Here is a 21,106-nt window from a genome sequence, read left to right as displayed (position 1 = left end):
CCCCCCCCCCCCCCCCCGCCCACCCTTCCTGCGCGCTTGCTGCCAGTCAGACCGCGCCGGGCTCAGCAGCAGCGGGAGCTGTGTCTCGGCAGTTGGAACATGGATGACCTCGGTAAGTGAGGCCGGCGGCAACGAAGCGGGAAAGCTCTCCTCCCTCTCTCCCCAGTCCGGCTACCGGCAGCGGGCCAGGCCGGAGCGTTAGCCCGGGCTGGCAGTGTTTGGCCAGGCCGGCTCCCGGCCCCAGCGGCACGGGAGAGGACGAGGCCGGCGTGCGGTTGCGGTCTGGGGTTGAGGCAGAGACAGAGGGCGATCTGCCCGCCCCCCCCCCCCCCCCCCCCCCCCCCCCCCCCCCCACCTCACAACCTCCATTACCCTCATCGGGCCGAGCCGGAGCCGCTGGAAGTTTGTAGAGCCGATTGGAAAGTTTCCTGTTTGTTCGGGATCTCTGGAGCTAAAACGATTTGTTTTTGTCCCGAGAGATCGGAATCCAAGCAAGAAACTTTCTCAATCACCGCCATCGCCAGGTCATGGTGAATGGGGTTCTGGTTAACTCTGCATAATGGTCTCTGAGGGGTGAGCTGCAGATGGTTTATAGGGTTTAGGCGCTGGGCTTGTACAGGGTATGGGCAAAGAGATCTCCAGAGATGACCACTAGGCACATTCACGATATAGGCAGGTGTATCTGCGGTACAGGCATTTGGGTATATAGGATATGGGCAAAGGGAATTTGGGGTATGTATATTGGGGGTGTGTATGGCATGGGGCAGAGGGCATTTGTGAGGTATGGGCGTTCGAAGTTTACAGGGAATGGGCATTGATGACTTGTGGAATCCGTGGGGTATGAGCACAAGGGTGTATGGGGTATGGGCAAAGATAATCTGCAAGATATAAGCAGGTGAATCGGCCAGATATGAATAGGATGTGGGATAGGATTTGGGAATAGCTATCTGTAGTTTGTGGGAATTAGAGAACAGGAATCATGAATCTTTTCAGTATAGTGGGCAAGGGTGGGGTTCTTTAGGGCACCGGAAGTAAGGAATGTGGATATTTACAGTGAGGACAAAGGCTAAGGTGTTAAATCTCTATGATGGCAAGAGAAAATTAAAAGGATGTGTAGTCAAGAGTGAGGCATGGAAAATGAAGTGCCAGGGATCTGTGGGGACATGGGGCAAGTATTATCTCATTAGCCTTTCATGTGGGATATGGTGACTAACGATAAAGTTGATTGTCTACTGGTTTTGTATGTTCTGTTGCTCATGATGCTATAGGGACATAGTAATGATTTGGTTGTTTGTCCACTGGAATAACAATGTTAATTCTTCATAGGATGATAGAGACTAGAGATTTAATTTTACACTTTTAATTTTAGTGACAAAACTAGAGCGCATTGGTTTAAGGTGAGGGGGCAAGATTTAGAAGAGACTTAAGGGGCAACTTTTCATGCAGAGGGTGGTGCGTGTCTGGAATGAGCTGCAAGAGGAAGTGGTGGAGGCTGGTACAATTACAAAATTTAAATGGCATCTGGTAGGGTATATGAATAGGAAGGGTTTAGAGTGATATGGGCTGGCAAATGGGACTAGATTAATTTAGGATATCTGGTCAGCATGGACGAGTTGGACCGAAGGGTCTGTTTCCATGCTGTACACCTCTATGACTCTACATATATTATATATATGTATATATATCATGAGAAATAGAGATTGAAATAATTATTCACTTTAGTAATTGTCCACTTGAACTGCAGAAAACAATAATTCAATTGATCTTTATTTGAATTGTGAAGTGTAATAACTTGCTTTGGTATCTGTGAGGAATATCACTTCAAATTCAAAGAGAATTCAAACTATGCAAAACTATTTCCAGCTTTGAGAATATGTGCCCTTGCAATTTAACCAGTATCCATGCCTACTGGTGTTGTTTTTCATAATCTCTGTATGGATTTTAAAAAAAGGGCATTGGCAGATTCCTTAATGTGTTCAATTCTGCTTTCAGCAAGGCAGTGTTTGTTTAGGATTTTACTGCTACCTGGATCAGGGTGTACTGTATATTTGTTTTAATATTTCTGCCTAATCTGCTACGATGTAATGGATAAGATAAATAGGAAAGGGATGGAGGACAGTACATTGAGGCCAGTGATCAGTAGTACAATTTTGAATTGTTAGTATTGAACAGTGGAATTGATCATTCTGTGCAGTGTTGCACACAGGCTGAGTGAGCTTTTACTGCACAGTACAGTGCGCAGGAAGAGTTGCTGAAAATATTTATGAAACATTCTGCTACCAATCTACTTTTGTGACTTCAGTAGGAGGAACAGAAATCAAAATGTCGTAGTCTGAAGATTGATTTCTGGGTGCCAAGGATACCATTCTGTATAAAGCTGAAGCATTTGCAGTGACAGTTATAGACCCCTTTCCACTCAAAAAGATTATTCCTTTGCTAGTTCACTTAGTAACTATTCTCCATTTACCTCTGTACTTACTGATAGTAGGACCACACAGATAGCTTTTGATTCCTGACCATAGTTTTTATATTGGAACATGCTAAAATTGAGCAGTGCTCTCTAAATTTTACAGAGAACTCTGTGCTCCACTTGTTCACTGGATGCTCGAGAGAAAAGTTTACAGGAGCACATTTAGGGGATTCCCAATTAAAAGCAAATATAGACATGCTGAGAATTAGAAGTAAAGTTCAGTTGAAAATGATTTTAAAGAGGAATGACTTGAGATCCAAAGCAAACTGAAAGAGCTTGGGTGATGCTTCCCCTCTCAAAGTGGTCGATTACTTGGTTACACATTTGGAGACTGACAATCGGCATATTTTAAACCTTTTTACTCACACTTACTATAAGGGCAGTGCTACGAAATGGGGTCTAGGTCCGAAACATCAGCCTTACTGCTCCTATGATGCTGCTTGGCCTGCTGTGTTCATTCAGCTCTGCACCTTGTTGTCTCAGATTTTCCAGCATCTGCAGTTCCTACTATCTCAGTGCTACGAAATGTTCACTTCTATTAACCCAGCTTTCAGAGTCAAGACTGTAAGCCCATTTAAACATCAATAGAAAAAGTGATCCTGAGGATGGCAAGCCTTTAGCTGACTCTGGATGAAATGTACAGAAGAATTTTATTCCTGCTCATTGGTCTTCAGTATCATCAGAAATTGAAAAGTGCAGAAGGAGGAAATCTCATTTATATAGTCCCTTCTATGAAGTTGGCAGTGGTGTTGTACATCTTATTAAAAGCAAAATACTGTGGATGTTGGAAATCTGAAACAAAACAGAGAATGCTGGGGAAACTTAGTTTCTCTTCCCACATAGATGCTGAGTTAATGGAGTCCAGTATGACTCTCTCTTGTTCGCTGCTGCCAGGGAATACAAGAAATAAGTTCAGGAATCGATCATTCAGTACGATCATGGGCTTCATTTTAAAACCCAAGCTAATCTTGGGCTTCAATTCCATTTACCTGGATTGACTTCTCACATGTGCTGAAGAGGTTTACAGCAAATTAAGCACTTTTGAAATGCAGTCACTGTTGTAATGCTGGAAAATGATGCAGTGAGTTTGCATATAGTAAGCTCCAAGCAAACGAACATAAATGGCCAGATCAGGGATGAATATTAAAGAGAACATGGCTCAAAATCGGTGTTCCATTTTATCTCCACCAGCAAGAAGGCACCTGAGTTTGGTTTAATGTTTCGCTTAAAAGATAGCATTTCTGAGAACATTCAGTTGAACTGTACTGTCTATATTATGTGCTCAAGTTGATGGAGTGAGGTCTGAAGCTTCTGATTTCAAGGTTAGAGTGTTACCACTTAGTCAGTGAAGAGATTGTTGCTTCTGACAGCTGTCTGTAGATTGTAGTGTGCAGGAAGATTTGGTTGAAAAGCCAGTAATTTGTTACTTTTAGCTCCTGGTTCCATTGAATTTCCTTTTGTATTTTGCTGGTGCCTATCAGTTCACTTCACTGAAAAGCTCAGGATGTAGCTCTGAGCCTCAGTGGTGCATATAAACATAGATAAGGAAGGGCTAGCCGAAGTACAAAGACCACTGGTCTGCGAAAAGATCATGTGCTTTACACATTGCTATCGAACCTCCGATCTAGCACACTATTATAACAGCTGTTCTATTTCATCTGTGCTCGTGCACCAGAGTGAAACTTTATTAATAAAGATTGGCAGCCATTAGCACTGTCGATCAGCCTACTGAGCTTGTGACTGTTAGTATTACAGGACTCAGTCAGTGCAGATGTCCATAAGGTTTTTGTTCACTTCATGTAGAGAGCAAAGTAATGGAAGGATTGACCCAGTTAATTATCATGATGTTTTCGAAACACTGTTTGTGAATTGCTTCATGGCCCGTTTTGGGGATGCCTTGCTTTGATATCTGTAAAAGAATTTAAACTTAAATGTTTATTCAACAACCTTTCTAAGTCATTAAATCAATGCTTTAGAGGTTCAAATACATTAGCAATTATGTCAGTGGAATTGGGAATTTGGTGATGTGCTGTGAGGGATTTTGATAGTAAACATCTGCCAGTACTCTCTTTCCTCTGCATATGTTTGTGTGTTGTCAAGCATTTTGTCCCCGCGGTTGCAGCTTTCTGTAATCCCACTTTAACCATTTCAGTATTAGGTTTATTACTGCTCTGTGATTATAAGAGAGTGGACATTCAGCATGTTTCCGGTAATTAATACTTGAAATAAACAATGTGTCGGAAATATTTGGTAGGCCTGGCAGCATTTGTAGAGAGAGAAAGCTCAATGACCTTTCGTATGGGTACTTAAGAATTGATTCAAGGTGTGTTGTGGAGGTGCTGAAGTTGGACTGGGGTGGACAAAGTCAGAAGTCACACAACACCAGGTTATAGCCCAACAGGTTTATTTGAAATCACAACCTTTCGGGGCGCAGTCCCATTGTCAGGTGAAATGAGAGAGAAGAGCACACAGACACTGAATTTATAGACAGAGAGATCAAAAGATTATACAGCTGATGTGAGCGGAGTGTCAAACAAGTCTCTGCAGGTGACCAACAGTATCAAATGTTGTGACTAAAGTGTCAACAGCTGAATAACAAGTGAAGGGATGACCTATACTCTAATTAAATGAGGCAGAGAGATAATTAAAAATAAGGTGGTGCTGGAGACAAACTAAACAACTGGAATAACATGACAAGTATAAGAATCACGTGGAAGGTCTAACCAAAATAATAAGTAATCCAAAACTGTACAAGCTAATTAAGGTAGATAGATTATAACAATTTATCAAGGTGATGGTGTCAAAACAGGACAGCCAGGAATGTTTTACAGATCCTGAACAGTGTGGTGGGATCACATGTAGCCTGACATGAACCCAAGATCACGGCTGCGGCTGACACAGATTTCTTACAGAAAATCAACACCCATGGACAAGTCAAACCAGGAAAGTTCCTCGTCACAATGGACGTTTTGGAGCTCTACACCAGCATCCCCCATGATGATGGCATTGCTACAACAGCCTCATTACTCAATAACAACAATTGCCAATTTCCAGATGCCATCCTAAACTCATCTGCTTCATCCTCAACCACAATGTTTTCACCTTCGACCGCCAATTCTTCATCCAGACACACTGATCAGCCATGAGGACCACCATTTTCATGCACAAGTTTAAGCAAGACTTCTTTGCTGCTCAGGACTTCTGACCAACGCTATTCACTAGATACATTGACGACATTTTCTTCCTTTGGACTCATGGCGAGGAATTACTGAAACAACTACATAGCGATATCAACATGTTTGATCCCACCATCAGACTTACCATGGGCTACTCTTCAGAATCAGTGTCATTCTTGGATAAACCGCATCTCCATCCACCTCAGTATGTCACTTGACTGCAAGCCCACAGATAACCTCACGATGCTGCACTTCTCTAGCTTCCACCCTAAACATATTAAGGAAGCCATCCCCTACAGACAAGCCCTGCACATACACAGGATCTGCTCTGATGAGGAGGAAGGGAAAGGACACCTAAAGATTTTGAAGGGTTCCCTCATAAGAACTGGATATGATGCTCAACTCATCGATTGCCAGTTCCAACGTGCCACAGTGAAAAATCACAACAACCTCCTTAGAAGACAGACACAGGATACGACTGATAGAGTGCCCTTCATTATCCAGTACTTCCCTGGAGTTGGAGAGACTATGCCATGCTCTTCGCTGCCTTCAACATGTCATTGATGAGCCAAGATCATTCCTACGCCTTCAAACAACTGACAAAGCTTAAACAGACCATCATTCGCAGCAAACTATCCAGCCTTCAGGACAACATCGACCACAACACCCCACAACTCTGCCATGGCAATCTTTGCAAGACATGACAGATCATCGACATGGATACTACCATCGCAAGTGGGAACACCACCTACTACGTACATGGCAGATAATCATGTGATTTGGCCAATGTTGGTCTACCTCATACGCTGCAAGCAAGGATGCCTCAAGGCATATTATATTGGCGAGACGTCATGCAGATGCTATGGCAATGGATGAATGGACACCACGTGACAATTGTCAGACAGGAACGGTCCCTCCCAGCCAGGGAACACTTCAGTGGTCAACGACATTCAGCCTCCGATCTTCAGGTAAGCGTCCTCCAAGTCGGACTTCTAGTTACACAACAATGCAGAATCGTCGAGCAGAAACTGATAGCCAAGTTCTATACCCATGAAGACGGCCTCAATCGTGATCTTGGTTTCGTGTAGCACTACATGTAGCACTACTCTTTATCTGTAAAATCTTCCTTACTATCCTGTTTTGAGAGCATCATTGTGATAAATTATGATCTCTCCAACTTAATTAGTTTGCATAGTTTTGGATTACTTATTACTTTGGTCAGATCCTCAGCATGTGACTCTTACACCTATCATGTTATTGCAGCCATTTAGTTTGTCTCCAGCATCACCTTCCTTTTAATTTTTTGCAATTGTGTCTCTGCCTCATTTAATCAGATTATAGGTCATCCCTTTGCTTGTTATTCAACTGTTGACACTTTACCCTCATCATCTAACACTCTTGATTACCAGCAGAGACTTATTATTCAACACTCCACTCACATCTGGTGTATGATCTTTTGATCTCTCTGCAAACAAATTCAGTGTCTGTGTGCTCTTCTCTCTCACCTCACCTCACAAAGGGGCTGTGCTCTGAAAGCATGTGATTTCACATAAACCTGTTGGACTATTACCTGGTGTGGTGTGTAGCAGACTACAGAGAATTGCCTGATTCTTCATTTGTGCTTTATTTGAAGTACTTTAAGAAGGAGGAATGTGTTTCTGAAACTTTTCATTTAGTCTTCGCCAGGGCAAATGAGTGACAAATTTCAAAGATGCACGACCATTGATATTAGAGGAAGGAAGAGTGTTATTTCATTTACTCATTGACTTTGATTAGCCAAGACATTGCCATGGTGAAAGTACAGGGAACAATAGGCTCCTACAGCTGTAGGTAATTCAAAAAAGGTGCACCTTATACCCTGTATCCCACACTCACATTTTGAAATGGAGCAGTTTAGCATGCTCCTTTTCCTCGACATGCGAGTTGAGAAATCCACTATCACTGTGTCCACAAAGTATCTTCTCTAGTTCTATATGGGTTGTGATTTGCATGCTGTAGGATTTGTCTTCTAAACAGTCTTACAAATTGGTTGCAAGCTGGTTGCAGAAATAGATTGCAAGACAGTGGCTGTCCTGGTCAGATCACTTTTCTGCTGTGTATTCTGCAAACTCACAAATGGGCCAAAGAAAGACTTCAAATGTGCCCAATCTACCCCAAATAATGCTGGAAAGACCAGGTATTTCAAAAATTGAACAACGGGCTAAGCAAACCATCTCACACTGTTACTGTGAAGTGGCTAGAAGAGTGGTATCCTTCACAAACAGGATTCAACCGCAAGTCCAAAACGATGCTGTACAATTGACCAGTGTTGTATGAGAGTTTCAGCACCAGTATGATCCCAGCTACATAGGCTCGAAGTCCCAGTTATTGGATGATCGAATCAAAAAGCACATTCCTTTGGTTGTTATAACAGGTAGGGTACAAATTGTACTCAACCAGCCTGTACATGCAAAACTGAATAAACATCTACTGTTAGATGTGATTTTGAGATTGAACAACACAATCCTGAGTGCACGAACAGTTGTGCCAACAACGTCTAAGATAATCGTTCAAGCTTATAACATTGTTCTTTTACGCTTGCTAATAGCAACATACGTTCATATACAAGGGCCTGTTGTCTGAAATCAAAAGGCATGTGTTCAAGCTTTGCACATTTTTGAATCACAGAATTTGGAGACTCAGTAGTTAGCTTTCTCATGTCATATAAATTGTTGTGATCATTTGAAATTTGGCATTCTTTCTTTTATCCTAATCATGCAAAACAGAAGGTTCACAACTCATCTTCCTTGCCAGTAATAATCAAGTTCTGTACAGATTTTTTAAAACATTGCAGTCCTGAGTAAAGCTGCAGATCTGGGTCTTCACCTTTGTAATTTCTCTGTTTCATATTTCATATTTTTTCAGTCTTTACAGTACATCTATAGTACTTTATAGCTTTGTTCTATTAACAAAGGCAAAAAGGTGCTGGTTTAATCTTATGTTCATCATTCTGTTTAGTTAGAATAATTATTTCCTTTTTTGGTCAAATGATAGAATTTTCATTTCCTTTCCTTTGATTTGTTAATGTTGGTGGTTTTATCTGGTGCTTATTTGTTACGCTCAAATGATTATAGATATTCTGATTTGTTTTCAGCCAAGGAAATTTGGTTATGGTGTCAGAGAGTCATTGTAAATGTGCAGAAACGTGTCCATAACATTCATAGAATAGAGTGGAAAGAGATCATTTGGCTCATTGAGTCTGTGCCAATTCTCAGAAGAGCATCCCACCCAGACCCAACCTCCACCCTGTCCCAGTAACCCTGCATTTACCATGGCTAACCCACCCAGTCTGCATATCCAGAGCAGCCAACGGGAAGTCTTGGATTCTTTGCAGTGAAAGGGGTGGGGGGAGGGTTAGGAGTAGATTCTTACCACTGATGCTCGCTCTGGCCCTTAGACTTTGTCCAATTTTCCAATAACTAAAACACCATGGAGTACCTTTCACAGCTTTCATGCTTCCAAAGATGATACAGCCCTTCAATATTTCCTCACTCCCCATGCGTTTATTATCAAATGTAGCACCTTTCTCCACCTGAGCTAGAATATCTGCATTGTCTCCTCACTTGTGTAGAGACAGGTGCAAAGTATTCATAAAAATCATGTCAGTGACTTCTGTCTCTGCGACAAATGACTTATCCTGATCTCTAATTGGCCCTGTTCTTTCCTTAGTTATCACATTTCTTTCTAGTGAATCGTAGCCTGTTCCACTGCCTACGGACTGTAGTCTGCTGTGGGCTTCCTGCTGTTCCAGCCTCTGTTCTGTGGAAGGAGGTAGGGCTGTTGAGCTCAGTTGTGGCAGGCACCCCAATTGCCAGGGGAGATGGGGAGGGGCTGGTGTTGGGCTCGAAGGTGACAGTTGCCCTGTTGGACGTGGGTCTGTTCTATCATGCCTTGGGACAGTGGCACCCTCTGAAGGCTACCATGATGCTATAGGTGTTGTCGGTTGCCCAGGGACTCGTGGCAATAGTCCAGAGGTCTTGTGGATCCTTGTGGGTGGGGTCGCTGTGGTGAAGACTTCATGCAGTATTGCAGTGCAAGGAAAGACTGAAGTCAAAGTTGGGTGTGACCTTGACTCTGAGAGGAGATGTTTCATCAGTTTGGTCAGGTGAGGTACTGCAGTGAACAATGTTAAAATGAAGCTCATGACGCCCTATTAGATTTTTGGCACCAATAACTTAACACAGTTAAAATGACAAAAAGCTAACAGAGAATGTCAAATGCAGACTTTCAATATTTTTTAATGCCTTGTTACCTTTTTAATTTCACAACAGCATGTTCTATACTCACATCCTTGCTACAGTTTGAATTCACGGAGGCTGAAATAAGCTGTTTCTTTTGTCTTGTCCTACTTTGCATGCTCTTTATCATGCACGGCCTACGTCTGGAGATTCCACTGTTTTGTACAATCTGAACTCCTTCTAGCTCCTCCTTGAATACTTCCCACTGCTCTGACACTAATTTACTTTCAAATTGCTGTTTCCAGTCCACTTTGCCAAATTCTGCCTCAGCTTAGTATAATTTACTTTTTCCAATTTTAAACTTTTACTCTCAATCCATCTGTCATTTTTTATAAGTAGTTTAAATTCAGCTGAATTATGATCAATACTACCAAAATCTCTGTCTCCCTCTCCCTCCACCCCAGTGAACCTGTTCCTCTTGTTCAGCTTAATTTCCTGAACCCAGAATGTTTCTTCTATTTGGCTTTGTTGTGTACTGGCAAAATAAGCTCTTGATTTTAATAATTCTATGATCTTTGCATCTTTAACCAGGATAGAATCAGTGCAAGTGTTAGGGTAGTTAAAATCCCCCCTTGCAAGTGATGTGTTTCTGCACTTTTTAGCCTACATATTTGGTCTTCTACCTCACTCTGACTGTTTAGACATTTGTTCCATAGTTTTATCAATGCAACTGCCTTTGTATTCTTTCTCGTGGCCTGCTTTGATGATTCTTCTAGTATAGTATCCCTCCTTGTAGTTGAGATTGTTTCTTTAACCAGTAATGTGTCTCCTTTCCTCCTTTTAAATGCCCCCCTCTCTTCCTTCTGAAAACTCAGTAACACACAATATTGAGCTTAAGGCCATATTTCTCTAATAGCTATGATATCCAACTTAAAATCTCCATCTGTGCCCTAAACGCATATGCCTATTTCCTAGGATTACTTGTATTGTAACATATACCATCAATAACTGAACAACGCTCTTGTCTAATCTCTAGCCTTAATTTCCCCTACTTTCCATTTGAGCTTTGCTTCTCTTCTTTCCTAATTTCTTGACTGTGATGCCCTCTAAAGGGAGGTGTCCTCCCCCTGGTAGCTGCACATGTGCATTTACCAGAAGATGCCACTTACCAATCACACAGATGAACTTCTGGAAGGGGCCACTGAACTGCAACCTGAAAATTTTTCCTTGTCCAAGAACAGTAAATTCCTCAATAGTGCACCAATGCTGTCTCACTTGAGATTGATCAGCTTAGTACATAATAGTGCTGAAAGATCAAACTTGCTAATCTTGAATTTGGTTGTTGCACCTTAACTGTTTTCCCCCACAGCGATAATATTTGATACATGGTTAAGGAACATGTTTGACTCTGTCACCATAATCTTGACAAAAAACATGCAAGTAATCAAGCTTGTATTAATGGTCCTACAAGTCAAAATGATGATTGTTGACCAACTTGACATCCACATCAAGTGTGATGCTTCACTTGTTGATGGTCAGCATCATAGAGCTTTTGGGTTGGAGACCCTAAGCTATTACAAAAATATTCAAAGTATGCTGTCCATGTGTGAGGGTTTATTCATGCATCTTCAAAAAGAGAGATAATACAGCTTTTGGAATGTAAAAGGTTAGTTATCTGCATAACCACTGAGGCAGGAACATAAACCTATTGGTATTTCTGGAATTATTCAGTTCAGTCTCACATAAAGGGTCAATGATCACGTTTACATTCCATGAATTGTGCAGCTATAAGGGAGAGAGGAATGCTATCTTTATGCTAGGGTTATTCAAGTGGAACAAGCACAGGAAAAATGCTTTGAACTTGTCCTTTAGAAGCTTTTGGTTTTTTTAATCACTCATGGGATGTGAGCATTGCTGGCTGGCTGACATTTATTGCCTGTCCCTAGTTGCCCTTGAGAAGGTGGAGGTGGGTTGCTTCTTGCACTGTTGCAGTCCATATGCTGTAATTTGATACACAGTGCCCTTAGTGCAACAATTCCAGGATTCCAACAATCCCAGTGACAGTGAAGGAACAACGATGTATTTCCAAGTCAGGACGATAAGTGGCTTAGAGGGGAACTTGCAAGTTGCCTTGTATCAGCTGCCCTTGCCTTTCTAGGTGGATGTGGATGTGGTTGTGGATTAGGAATGAATTTCTGCTGTGCATCTTTTGATAGTACACACTGTTGCTACTGAGTGTTGGTGGTTAGAGTGAGGTAATGGCCTAGTGGTATTATCGCTGGAATGTTAATCCAGATGCCCAGGGAATGTTCTGGGGACCCAGGTTTGAATCCCACCACAGAAGATGGTAGAATTTGAATTCAATAAAAATCTAGAATTATCAGTCTAACAATGACTGTGAAATCTTTACCATTTGTCAGGAAAAACCCATCTGGTTCACTGTCCTTTTAGGAAAGGAAGGTGCCATCCTTACTTGGTCTGGCCTATATGTGACTCCAGATCCACAGCAATACGGTTGACTCTGAACTGTCCGATGAGCAATAAATGCTTGCCTCGCCAATAATGCTCAAATCCCATGAATGAGCAAATTAACCTTGTGGATGTGGTACCAATCAAGCCGGCTGCTTTGTCTTGGGTGGTGTCAAACTTCTTCAATGTTGTTAGAGCCGCACCCAAGCAAGTGGGAAGTATTCCATCACATTACTGACTTGTGTCTTGTTGATGATGGACAGGCTTTGTGGAGTCAGGAGGTAAGTAACTTGCTGCAGTATTCCATGCTTCTGCCCTGTTCTTGTGGCCAGTGGGTTTATCTGGTGACTCCAGTTGAGTTTCTGGTCAATAGTAACCCCAAGGATGATGATAGTCGGAGATTCAATGAGGGTAATGCCATTGAATATCAAGGGGTGGTGTTAGATTATCTATTATTGGTGATGGTTGTTACCTGGTCTTTGTGGGGCGCATCCCAAGCCTGAATATTGTTCAGATCTTGTTACATTTGAACATAGATTGCTCCAGGATCTGAGGAGCTGTGAATGGTGCTGAACATTGTGCAATCATCACCAAACGTCCCCACTTCTGACCTTATGATGGAGGGAAGGTCATTGATGAAGCAGCCGAAGATTGTTGGACCTAGGACACTACCCTGAGGAGTTCTTGCAGAAAAGTCCTGGAGCTAAGATGACTGACGTCCAACAACCACAACCATCTTCCATGTGACACATATGACTCCAACCAGCAGAGTGTTTGCCCTCTGATACCCATTGACTCTTGGTCAAGTACGACTTTGATGTCAAGTGCTGTCGCTTTCACCTTACCTCAGGAATTCCGCTCTTTTCTCCATATTTGAACCAAGGCTGTAATGAGGTCAGGAGCTGAGTGTCCCTGGCAGAACCGAAACTAGGTGTCACTGAGCAGGTTATTGCAGAGCAGGTGCTGCTTGGTAACACTGTTGATCACACCTTCCATCACTTTACCAATGATCGAATGTAGACTGATGGGGCAGTAATTGCCTGGCTGGATTTATCCAACTTTATTGTGTACAGGACATATCTTGGCAATTTTCCACATTGTCAGATAGATGCCAGTGTTGTAACTGTAATGGAAGGGCTGGCTCAGGGAGCAGCAAGTTCTAGGGTACAAGTCTTCTGTACTATTGCCTGAATGTTGTCAGGGCCTCCAACCATTTTTTGATATCACATGGAGTGAATTGAATTGGCTGAAGACTGGTATCTGTGAGGCTAGGGACAACTGAGGAGGCTGAGTTGGATCATCCACTTGGCATTTGTGGCTGAAGATTGCTGTCTTATCTTTTGCACTGATGTGTTGGGCTCTTCCAGCATTAAGGATGGGATATTTGAGGAGCACTGTCTTCAGGTCAGTTGTTTAATTGTCTTCCACCATTCACAATTAGATGTGGCAGCACTGCAGTGTTTAGATCTGAGCTGTTGAATGTGGGATTGCTAAGCTCTGTTTATCACTTACTGCTTATGCTGTTTGGCATGCAAGTACTCCTGTTTGGTAGCTTCACAAGGTTGACACCTCATTTTGAGGTATGCCTGGTGCTGCTTCTGGTATGCCCCCCTACACTTTTTCGTTGAATCTGGGTTGATCCCCTGGCTTAATGGTAATGGTTGTTTGGGAGGATATGCCAGGCCATGAGGTTGCAGATTGCGCTGGAGTACAAATCTGCTGTTGATGACCCAAAGTGCCTCATGGATGCCCAGGCTTGAGTTGCTAAATGTGTTTGAAGTTTATCCCATTTAGCATAGCAATAGTGCAACACAATATGATGGAGGGTATTCTCAATGTGAAGTTCAGCCTTGTCTCCACAAGGACTGCATGATGGTCACTGTTACTGATACCATCACATGTGAAACTTCTTGGAGTTTGGAGTCAATGTTGAGGACTCCCAGACTAACTCCCTCGTGACTGTATACCTCCATGTTTGCACCTCTCCTGGGTCTGTCCTGCCAGTGGAACAAGGCATATCTATGGATGGTGATGGTGGTGTCTGAGACATTGCAAGGCATGATTCCGTGAGTATGACTATGTCAGGCTTTTGCTTGACTAGTCTGTGAGACAGCTCTTTTAATTTTGGCACTAGCTCTCAGATGTTAGTAAGGAGGACTTTACGAGGCCAACAGAACTGTTTCTGCTATTGCCTTTTCTGGTGCCTAGGTCGATAATTGTGGTCCATCCAGGTTCATTTCTTTGTTGAGACTTAATAGTGATTCATACAGCTGAGTGGCTTGCTAGGCATTTTCAGAGGGCAGTTGAGAGTGAACCACACTGCTGTGGGTCTGGAGTCACATACAGACCAGTAATTTGTTAAAGGGTGGAAAGTATGTCAGGTGGTGTGAATCACTATCCTTGCCATGGTTGGAGTTTCATCCTCAATTTAAATTTCAGAGACAACTGGAAATGCCTGTTAAATGCATTAGTGCTAGAGAGTATATTCTAGGAAAGGAAAGGATGCTGATAAATGCAAAATACTGTGGATGCTGTAATCCTGAAATAAAAACAAAGTGCTGGAGAAACTCAGCAAGTCTGGCAGCAACCAGGGAGGGGGAGCGAGAGAGAGAGTGAGAGAGAATCCAAGATGTTGCTTCTCAGAAATAATGCTGCTCCTAGATCAGAGGATTTGCATTTAGCAAGTGTTAGATGTGGTATTTTTGTGATAGAAACGTTTTTTTTTTGCCAGGAAGCTCTTGTGTAGATCTATGGACAGTTTAAATTGTAACAATGGATGGTTCACTCTGTTTTCAGTTGTGATTTGTGCAACTTGAAATGTAATTATTCCCCTTGAAACGAAATGGGAATTGGGCTGGATTTTTAATATGTAGTTACGTAAATTTAGAAACTTGATTTTTGAAACTCAACTCATTTCGGTTGTTAAATTGTATAATATTGTGAGACAACTAAATTACTGATTCCTTTAAAACCATGTTGATTTTAAGTCTTTCTTGAGATTAAACAGGAATTTTGTTCTTCGAAGCTGAGCACAAGATTCTTGTGTTTCCTTGAATTCTTTGGATTTGCAATCAACCTGGGAGCTGACTAATTAATGATTGAAAATGAAAATACTTTCCCTGTAGTCTATACAATGTTTTATGCTTAAGGAGTTTGTGTCATCCATTGTTGATGGATCAATATGAATGAATCAAATCCGATATGTTGATATACTTACTGGGGATTCCTTTAAAGTGAATCAAAATTGGACTTCAGAAGAGAATCTCTGAGAGAAGCTGTATTATAGTTTGTTATTGTCAGCAACCTACATCTTATTGTGGGATGCATCGTGTTTCATAATTCTGGATTTCCAAGGCAAAATCCAGTTTAGGAATTATTTTTTATAAATGATATTTGTTATATAGCTGCCAGGGTAGATTTACTGTAATATCATCATAAGACATTCCGATTCAGCTCGATAAATTCTTACTCGCAATCAGTGTATCAACCTTTGTTGCTATGTTCAAACAATTGTGTAAATCCTGCATATTACCAATCATGAAGAGTCTAGGCCTGAAACGTCAGCCTTCCTGCTCCTCTGATGCTGCTTGGCCTGCTGTGGTCATCCAGCTCTACACCTTGTTATCCCATGTACTTAGGAAACCCTTTTTCCATGCTGTCAATAGATATTGCACACAGGAAGTCTTTCATTCGTCTGGTCTATGAAGATACAGCTGCTATTAACTTGAAGATTCTTTAACTTATAAAGAAAATGTTTTTGACAGTTACTGATATTTATATCAGTAGCATCAAACATCATTTGTTATGATATATTTTGTTACATAAGTGTACTTAAGGGAACTAATGAATTCTGCCATTTATGTTTAATACACAGGGCATTGCCATTATTAAGCTTCTATCCCTCATTAATTGTTGCCATGTCTTTACACATTGAATGAAAGCAACTTGGATATTTTCCACTTGTTGAGAACAGCGATTGATTGTTGTAGAGAGATTAACAGCTTTTTGTTTTCATATCATGCTGTAGCTCTGTTCACTGCTGTTGGAATTGTTGGACATCTAAGAATTCTATGACTTTAAAGCTATTTTTAAACTGGGGCACTGTTTATCCATTAGATCATAAATCTCCCTTTCTCCAGAACAGAACTGCCCTTATTAAATCTTAAAAGCCCCCTCATGTTGCTGTTTATAGGTTCTCTTAAATACTTTAGCCCGCAATGTGACAGTGTGATCAGGAGATAAAAAGCAGCTAACTGCCTGACAGAATAACTGCATGATTGTCCTTAGTCTGAGCAAGTGGAAATATTCGCTTTGAAACATTTTATCTTTCTGTACAGATAATGTAGTAAAGATCAATTGATAAAAACATTGGTCAGAATGTCACAGGTCCATTTAGTCCGCCCCTTTCCTGCCTAGCAATTATAACTGGGCATTTTTCTTCAAGGTCAAATGGGAAAACATTTTGCAGAGATGTGAACCACCGTACTTACCCTCAACTTTCATTACTAAACTGTACTAAAAAGTTGATATGGCTGGTGTATTATATTAGATGTGGTTGAAACTCAGTAAGGTTAATATCTAAACATTTTTGTATCTCAGTTATTGCATATGAATAGGGTACTTCGTAGAAGTGTATACCTCCTTCACACTGTATTAACTTAAGATTATTATAATTGCATAGTTCTTCATTGAAGCTTAGTTGATGCTCTGTTACAGCAAAACTGAAAAATAAATATTTTTACAACCATCTAAATCACTGAGAAGGCTTCAATCCAATCCACATCCAACAATCTGCTCAGAAAACTTTGATCCTATTTTGCCAGCTGTGACATGTTCCACCACAGCAGCCAAGAAAATTGCCAATGATGTTCTAAATACATCAACTCTCAAAATTCTGATTTTTAAAAAAAAAAGCCAATTCACCCATCTCATTAACCCACTGTTAACAAATTCTTTATTCCAAGATTCCAAAGTATTCTAAGATCTGGCTCCTCATCGTTGGTAGAAACCAGTCAGTTTATCCTTGACCTTCCATGTCTGTGCACCAAGTTTATTTGAAATCAATCCATTAGTTTTTTGGATCTATTGTTTATGAATAGATGAACAAACGAACAGAGGTGAAAATATTATATTTGATCATTTTCAGTGTCAGAGGTAATAACTTTTTCCGATTCCTTTGTTTCTATTTTACACATTCAAGCTGTTTGAGAAGAGTGGGATATTCAAGCTGTACATATTTTCCCAGGAGACTTAAAAATTATAACAGCAGTCCCTAATTTTAGATTTCTTCCTGTCCTATCTAAAGGGATTTATTAGCTAGATGATGCTGTATTGCAACTGTACGTTGATACTTATCAAGCTAATATGAACTTAAGATGATATCTACAGAAAGCCTTCAGATTTCAGTCAGTGACTGTGTTAGATTTCTTATTTAGAGTCCTATCTGCAATGCTGTTTTTATTTTATGGTTTCTTAAGATTTGAAAGTCATTGCATCTGTGACATGTGATTCAGTAATTTGTGGAGAGAGGTGAATTGTAATGACATACCTAATGTTTCCACAAATCTATTGTATAATACTTTGGATTAGCGGACTGGCAGAATAATCAGTATTAACTGAAATTGATGTGTACGCAAATGTTTTCTGTTAATGTGTAGAAGAAGGGCAGATACAGGGCTGTGTAGATGTTTTGGAGCATTGTTACAGTGAGGTGCTTTGAAATTGTTTTGAAGAAACTCTTCCTGGCATTTGTGACTGACTCTGTTTTAAATTATCTAGAAATGTATTTTTGGAACTTCTAGATTCACACCCAAGCTGGCTGTTTGAAGACTTATCTAATATTTATTCCATTTCCCTTCTCCTTCCCAATAGTGTTCGAAATTTACCTTTAATTTGTACCACGCTCCCTTTTGTAAGTTACTAGGAATGTGCCTCCATCACTCTGTTGACTTTACTGCATCGGCTGCATATTTTGAACAAGAAAATTAAGACATTGGCCTGAATTTTCCGAGCAACAGCAGTGATTGTCAGATTTCTACCAAGCTCAAAATTCTCCTGACTGGATGCTGCTATGCAATTATTCCAGGGTGTTCTGATCTGGGCTCTTACTGATCAACATGCAAATTTGGGAGAAGTTGACATACCACTGCAGGAGTGTGGAGATAGGTGAAAATGTTGGTTTGGATTAGGAGGTAGCTGAACTGGGTGCTGGAAAGGCTGGTTGGGGCTGATGATTGTATGGTCGGTGGAGGGAGGGAGAGGTTGCTGGTCAGTTCAAATGGTTGTCTGGTTGAGTCTTAGGGTAGTGGAATTGAGCTAGCTGTTAGCCAGGTTGTTAGAGCAGTCATATTGGGTCAAGTGGAGTTGGTTCAGATGGGGATAACCAAAAGTTCAGTTATTCAGTGATGCAGATGTTAGGTCAGGTTTTAGTCTGTATAACATTTCCTGACATCTTATCCAATAACATCTTGCTGAACTGTCTGAAGTCTCAGACTAGCTTAGGTTCAGAGGTTTTGTAAAAAGAGTCTTGGGAACCATTGGAATTGCCTGTTGGAAGTTTAAACTTCCCTGGAAATTCCCAAGTAGATCCAGATCTCATAGTATCTAAAGGCTCTCTGACAATCGGAGACCGAAATATTTGTCCTAGTTACTCACTGAGAGCTTGAATGATCTTCTTTGTGAAGATCTAAATGTAGACTAATTTATGTGTGAAGTATGACTGTCCTTTTCCATTTATGGATGATGTCAATGCTTACGTAGATTTCACTGACGAAATGTGCCCAATAAATTGCATGTCTGTTGAAGACCTTTGTTGTTGTACAAGTTGTTACAGTACTGGGATGGTCTCTTGTGGAAACATTTGGATACTAGATACGCATTTGATACTTTCTGTAAAACTATATCATTAGTTGAGTTTAATTTTTTTGTACTTGTACATGTATTCTTTATATGGTATTCTTATTTGGTCTGGTATCCCTGTGCGAGTGTCATGATGAGTATCTGATGTGAAATAAGACCATAAGTCGTAGGAGCAGAAGTAGGCTAATCAGCCCATCAAGTCTGCTCTACCATTCAGCGAGATCAAGGTTAATTTGATAATCCTCAACTCCACTTTCCTGCCTTTCCCACATAATCCCTGATTCTGATACTGATTAAAATTCTGTCTCTCTCAGCCATACATAACAATCCAGCCTCCTCATCTGTGTCCAACTAGGCAACCCATACTCTGAAATTATACCCTGTGGTCTTAGACTTTCCTACACAGGGAGCCAACCTCTTCATATCTATCCTGTCAAGTCCCTTAAGAACCTTGTGTGTTTCTTTAAGTTTGCCTCCCATTCCTCTAAATTCCAATGAGTACAGGCCCAACCTACTCAACCTCTTCTCATAAGATGTAAAACTCCTTTGGGAGAGGAAGGTGAGGTTTTCATAATTTTTTTTTTAATCCACGTTTGTTAACTTTTACTTGTTTTTTTGATTCACAAGAATGATTTAAGTAATTTGTTAATGTCAGGGATCCCTTATTAGCTTCTTTGTACATGTTCAGTGGAGTCGAGCGCTGCTTTTAGGAAGAGGAATGGGGTAGATAGAGGGAAGCAATTCCTTTGTACTTTTCTAGCCTGGATTTCAATGTTTGCCACCTTTTAAGATTTCCTAAGAAGTAGCAGGATTGCAGTTGGAACAAAAAATTGAATAGAAGACTTTAAGTCCTCCTCAACCTTGATAATATACATTCAGTCAAGTTGTTTCCTTAGTGCAACCTACTGAACAGGTTTCAGTCATGTAGGTTATACGCATGCCATTATTTTAAAATGTTCTTGCTTTGTTCTTATAATACCTTCTATTAATCTCTTATTACCACTGAGTTTCGTGTGATTTTGAGGATTACAAAAAGTTAGCCTCTTCCGTTAGCTCTAGCTCAGCTCCATCTGAAATACTGTCTTTGAGTGACTTCTACATTAGCTATGGATTGTAATGTGTGGCGTATGTTTATTAGGAATGTTGCTTTCTTTGCTTGTGGAACAGGTATGTGAAGTCTTGCTTCACAAAGAAATTCAGATGGACTTCTGTGGTCAGGCTAATTTCTGATATGAGCAAGTGGAACGAAGCACCTGGATCAGGTGATGCATGAGGAGTGGATAAAATTGGAGTTCTGAGTGACAGAAATGGGTTGGAATGTTAGATGAAGAACAGACAATACTGAACTGAAAAATGGGCAATAGTTTTTTTTAAAAGAAACATCAAAGAACTGCAGATGCTGGAAATCGGAAACAAAAACAAATTGCTGGAAAAAGCACGTCTGGCATCATTGTGGAGTGAAAACAGAATTAATGTTTCAGCTCCAGTGACCCTAGTCTAGTGTTTTTTTTTCCCTATTTCTTCTCCATTTGGCTTTTGTGTATTTAAGTTTAAAAACTCCAATACAATCTGCACACTTTTACTTGTGAGTGGTTTCATATTTATGCCTCTTCTCTAACATTTTCCCAATACAACTTTAGCATCCTTTCCCACCCAAAAAATGTGAATGGTGGAATTTAACAAATGACCACCAGTGAACTTAAACCTTGGTTGTGGTCATATAGGTATGGGTTTAGCTATTATTCTACCAGCTGTTCACTTGGCTACAACTTATAGTGTAAAATAAGTTAATTCTCTTGCCGCATGTATATTTTACAAAACTAAGTATAGAGTGTAAAGTAGGTCTGAGGATGTGAATTTCCAACAGTTTTTACAGTAATCAACAGTTGTATGCAGAGGGCAAATACAATGTATAT

The 21,106-nt window shown here is 40.7% G+C and overlaps 1 protein-coding gene across 1 annotated transcript in view; it reads left to right on the top strand.

Annotated features, from left to right (window-relative positions):
* The first annotated feature begins 28 nt into the window (after positions 1-28).
* LOC109927702 (paxillin-like) overlaps positions 29-21,106 on the top strand; it is a 151,982-nt gene continuing 130,904 nt past the window's right edge. Inside the window, exon 1 of the mRNA XM_020527694.2 lies at positions 29-112. Coding sequence (XP_020383283.1) covers positions 100-112 — 13 coding nt within the window. The 5' untranslated portion in view covers positions 29-99. The remainder of the gene's footprint in view (positions 113-21,106) is intronic.

Source organism: Rhincodon typus, chromosome 24, assembly GCF_021869965.1.
Source record: "Rhincodon typus isolate 14 chromosome 24, sRhiTyp1.1, whole genome shotgun sequence".
Classification (NCBI taxonomy): Eukaryota; Metazoa; Chordata; class Chondrichthyes; order Orectolobiformes; family Rhincodontidae; genus Rhincodon; species Rhincodon typus.
The sequence above is the reverse complement of the archived record's forward strand: the minus strand, read 5'-3'. Positions and strand labels throughout refer to the sequence as shown.